This window comes from Sipha flava, unplaced genomic scaffold (genome assembly GCF_003268045.1).
Source record: "Sipha flava isolate LNK unplaced genomic scaffold, YSA_version1 17102_pilon_pilon, whole genome shotgun sequence".
Classification (NCBI taxonomy): Eukaryota; Metazoa; Arthropoda; class Insecta; order Hemiptera; family Aphididae; genus Sipha; species Sipha flava.
The window spans coordinates 1-5,071 of record NW_020271907.1 but is presented as its reverse complement, the minus strand read 5'-3'; the positions used below and the strand labels follow the sequence as shown (position 1 = coordinate 5,071).

At 29.0% G+C, this 5,071-nt stretch overlaps 2 protein-coding genes across 2 annotated transcripts; both read right to left on the bottom strand.

Annotated features, from left to right (window-relative positions):
* Positions 1-1,270: 1,270 nt before the first annotated feature.
* On the bottom strand, positions 1,271-2,052 carry LOC112679936. The gene is made up of 2 exons (XM_025549888.1): positions 1,747-2,052; positions 1,271-1,685 (listed from the first exon to the last, which is right to left on the bottom strand). Exons 1-2 carry the CDS (start codon positions 1,796-1,798, stop codon positions 1,303-1,305), a joined length of 435 nt encoding a protein of 144 aa, XP_025405673.1. The 5' UTR covers positions 1,799-2,052; the 3' UTR covers positions 1,271-1,302.
* Positions 2,037-2,821, bottom strand: LOC112679935 (zinc finger MYM-type protein 1-like; the record flags this gene model as incomplete). Its single annotated transcript, XM_025549887.1, has 1 exon — positions 2,037-2,821. A coding segment is annotated over one exon (785 nt), but the record flags the coding sequence as incomplete, so codon positions are not given.
* Positions 2,822-5,071: the final 2,250 nt, after the last annotated feature.

Below are 5,071 nucleotides of genomic sequence, written 5' to 3'. Positions count from 1 at the left end.
ATTATTTATATTGCATTAAATTATTAATTTCAAATAGAAACATTTTTACGTAAAATTAAAATAATTAATAAATACAATTACAATAATATCACATATACATCTAAATTTTAAATAGGTATTATTAATAATCCATTAAATTAAATTTATATAGAAACAAAATAAATAATACATATTAATTGCCACTGTTTTCAGTTGTCGTTTAAGATTGTTTAAAAATATTAAAACCTACGTCAAAAATAATCAAAATTTATAATATAGGTACATTAGTCAATAATAAGGATGTTAATAACACAAAATATAATTAAATTATAATAATATTAAAATAATCATACAGTTATTATAAATTGATTCCCCGAAATTTATAAGAAATTTTTTTTAAGTATTCTATTTTATTTAAGTGTTTTCCTCTGTACTCATTCCACGCTTCATAAGTATGTTGTATTTTTTCTTTTTCTTCTTTACATCGTGATTTTATTTTACCCTTCTTCATTTCATTTATTTTTAGATATGATTCTACTTGTATAAGTTTTAAATTTTCAATTACACTAGTCAATGGAGGATGAAGTGAATAAAATTGGGAGTTAAAGTGCTTGTGAAATGATTCAGCGCAATTTGTGGTGCGAGGTGCGTCTGTTGGAGGTTCAGCCAAAATTGATGGTGGAAATGGACATCCTTTAATGATATAGTTATTAAATACATAATCAGAAAATTCGGATAAATTTGTCAAATTGAAATCTGGAGTTAAGTTTTGTAAATCAAAATAAGCATCTTCCACTTCATTTGACGGTAAAAATGGTAACCCAAAAAATAATGTTAACCATTTAGCGATATCGCATGACTGATTCTTGTACAATTTTTTAAGATCTGACAAAGAATTTATTTTTCGGTACCAAGATTGACCTAAATGAAATCTACAGCCTCTTATTTTGCTGTCTGGAAATACATTTAGAAATGCTTTGTGTGCTGCGATTTCAAAATCTAAATGGATTGATAATGGTGTAAAATTTTTTTGTAATTTATTTGTACATAAATGGCAAATAAAGTTCCACATAACCCGATAACATTCAAATGATTTTGATGGTAAAAATGCAATAACAAGTGGTATATAAAATCCATTTACATATATATGAATACCATACATTTGATAAAAATGTGATGGTCTATAAGTAAAAGTACCATCACCAAAAATATCAGAATAGTTGAAATCGCATAAAAAATTTAAATTCATTTTACATGTAATCAAAATAATATTATTTACATTATCAACATATGTAAACTCTTCGTTTTTATTTGTTAAAATTACTAAATTAGAAATCTGTTCAATTGCTTCGTTGAGTGATTTAGGAACTGAGGGTAATATTTTTCGACGTTCTCGGTATACTTTCTGATATTATGAACATCAGAATTCTTAGCGGTGCTGCACGTGGAAAGCTCTGTACGTATTATTTTATTAGGTCGTAAAGTTAAATCTTCACACGCTTTTCTTTTACACCTACCTTGAACGTCCAGTAAGTTTAAATTTTCTTCAGTTTCCGGATCATGGGTATGGCTGTCTTTAATTTTGGTTAACTTCGTTTTTGAACTATTGGTTTTGACATACGCACTACAGGTTTTTTTTACACAACGCCAACTTATATCTCCAGAAACAAGGGTTCTACTCACGTGATATTTAAAATAACGAAAAACTAAACAAAGTTTTTGTTTACTTGAATTAGTTATATAAATTTCCATTATAGTAGTACTCACTATTCATGTACTGATGCAACTGACACATATAAAATACAACTGATAAATGCATTTTTATATAATATAATCTTTATCGATTGGGATTTTACAATTTCGATTAGCACGACTAACGACAAAATATTATTATCTTTATCGATTTTGATATTGGTTTCGATTAGATTGGGAAACGATCAAATATTATTTTAGATTTTATAGTTACACGCCAATATACTCAATAAATGGCAACGTTGCACGATTTTCACCTGATCTGAATCGGGCGCATATGGGCTATGATTTGGGGCGCAAATGGGCTACGATAAATGGGTTCGGGCGCAAATGGGTTGCGCCGTATAAAAATACCTCGCACACAAAGAAAATTGTTCGATACCAGAAATATCAGATGTTTCATCTGCTAATATCGAAAAACATTTTGCTTCATTAATTTTATTAACTATTTTTTTTAAAATAATGTCCCCACACGTTGAAATTATTTCATTAGCAATCATTGGACTTGTATAGGAAGCATTTTTAGAACAGGTTTCTAAGTGCGTTTTTAATGATACATCACCACTATTAGCACGAAATCTCAACAATGAACGAAAATTTCCATCATTTTCATTAGGCTCTGTTAAATTCAAGGGTCCACTATCTCTATGACCTCTTAAAGAAAGATTTTGTCTACCACAAAAAATGATTGTTTCAATGATAGGAATAAGATTTTTTCTATTTTCAATTATTTTACGTTTTATTCCCGAATCTATTTGAATATCTATAGGTTCAACTTTTTTTTTTAAAATTTGTTTGGCACATGTTCCTTTTAGAATGCAAGTTTTATGATATTCACAATTTGTATTATTATTAAATACTTCAATACCATCTTTCCAGTTTTTAAATGGTTTCTTTACCAAATTACCAAAAGTTTGTTTTCCAACACCTCCACCCTCTCCAGCAAACAAAACACAATATTTACAGTACGCTCCATCATCTTTTTCAGAATATGCCAACCAATTCCATCGTTTAAACCAACACCGTTGAAATTTTAAATTTCTCTTACCACTACCAGGAAAGATATAACAATCATCTGGTACCCAAATATCTGAAACCGTATTTATACAATGGCTTTTTTTATTGATAATCTCTCCGATATCGGTCGATCTACAAATTATTTCCTTTTGAATTATTTGAACGGGAATCTTATCATTATCATTTTGACTATTATTTGTATTAATCTCGGTATTTTTAAGTCTGGTTGACATTAGTTTTTTTGAATCAGGCAAAAAAAAAGAATTAATTTTTCTAGTCTGCTTATTTGTTAGAGAATTTGCCTATAATAATAAATAATAATAATTAATAATAATAATAAAAATTTAGGGAATCAATAAGATATTATGTATAATATATAATTTAATTTCATATTTCAAAGCAGAATATTTTTCGGAATAAAAATCAAATTTCAGACGAATAGTTTATGAGTTTGGCCGTTTCACATGGGCGTGTATCATACGCGACGCATCGTCCGCGCCCGTTTTTAGTTTACATTAATTAAGTTCATACATGTGAAACGGCCCTTATACCTAACTATTAAAGTTACGAAACTAGGAACTAAACTAGGAACATAAATATAAGTTATTAAAATATTGTCTGTCCAATCATTTAGGTATATTAAAAATTAAATGCTAAAAATAACTTACCATAATGGAATGTTTAGTCGTCTTAAAATCATGTCAAATTAAAATAAAACAAATAAAATAGAATACAAATGTCAAATATAAACGAATAATGATATTAAATTAAGTAAAACAGTGAGACACCAACAGGCAACGACCAACTAATAACTATTAGTTTTACACAATAATGTGCTCGTGTTAAATGATCGGCGAGCCGCGAATGCAATAGGTTAGAAATTAGTTAAAATTTGAACACAGATAATGATATCGCTTTTATCGTTATCATCGGGACCAGACGGCCGATTCAGCGAACCGATTTAGAATCAACCGTTGTAGAAAATCTAAATAATATGTTTCCAAGCAAAAATGATCAAAGTAGTAAATATGATCATAATATAATATTATTATGACTTGTGTGTGTGTGTGTGTGTGTAATACGTTTATAGTCTTTATTCAAACTATTAATATAAATTCCAAGTCAAAATTCTAAAATATAAAAATGTTAAAGAAATAACCGTGTTTTATCAGTTTCATGTAAAAGTTAATTTACCATCTCAGGATCATGGGGGGGGTTCTGACCCCCAAAACCCCCCCCATGGATATGCCACTGGATAGAGGTACCACCACCTTGCATCCTAGCTCCCACCGCGTTCGTCGTTCATCTACCTATGAGAGAGGTACCACCTCCTTGCATCTTAGCGACGACAGCGCTCCATAGCGGTTGCATCTTACGAGTAGTCGCCAAATATTAACATTGCGTTGACTATCTATCTATTCTATAATCAATGATATCGCATACAATTAATAATTATTGCACAGCGGCACAAAAAAAAAAGAACTTTTATTTAAATCAAAATCAATGCATGACAATATACAAAAATATACCAAAGAAAACATACAATGAAAAAAACTCGACATCGGGCTACTCCGCACACGATGGGTCGTTGAGACGAACTAACAACTATCCACCAACACAAACAATATAACAACTACATATTATAACACTATCACACATATCTTATCACCAAACTACCATCACATTATTATTTATTACTACAGTATTGACAATAGCGAACAAAAAACGTCGAACTACTAAGACTGCAATGACACATGACTCAGATAATGAGTTCCATAATACCTAATATAAAAATAGCTAATGACATTTTAATAGGTAACAACATAACAAAACTAGAAACACCAATACCTCATAATTATTTTAATAGATACTTAATTATAATTCTAATGGAAAAAAAAATACACTTCTTCTTCTTTTTTGGTTTTAGCCAATTAAGACCATTTGCAATTTCATAATGTGTAATAATAAAATAAGATAATAATTCATAAGTGGTAAATAGTTAATTAGTTTAATAATAACAATTTTGATTGTTTCGTGGTGTTTAGAAGAAAAAAAGTACTCACAGTTAGAAAAAAAAATTAATTAAATTAAATTTTTTAATTTCTTAAATTCTACTTAGCTCTAGTTTAGTCAATTTTGGGTTTAGGATACTAGTTTATACATCAAAATGGCTTGAAAAAAATCGAAGAACCCGAATATGATTTTCAAATTACGGGTTGCCATTTAAAAAAATGTAAGTTTTATTGCGCATGCGCAAGATACATGAGTTAAAAACATTGTAAGCCATAGAAATTTTCGATCCTTAAGTCTAGTTTAATACGAG

Bases quoted from the DNA above. Each gene is read 5' to 3' on its own strand.
- LOC112679936 (XM_025549888.1), bottom strand. From the start codon at position 1,798: ATGCATTTATCAGTTGTATTTTATATGTGTCAGTTGCATCAGTACATG. The intron at 1,686-1,746 runs GTGAGTACTACT...AACTTTGTTTAG, and splicing joins GTTGCATCAGTACATGAATA to TTTTTCGTTATTTTAAATAT.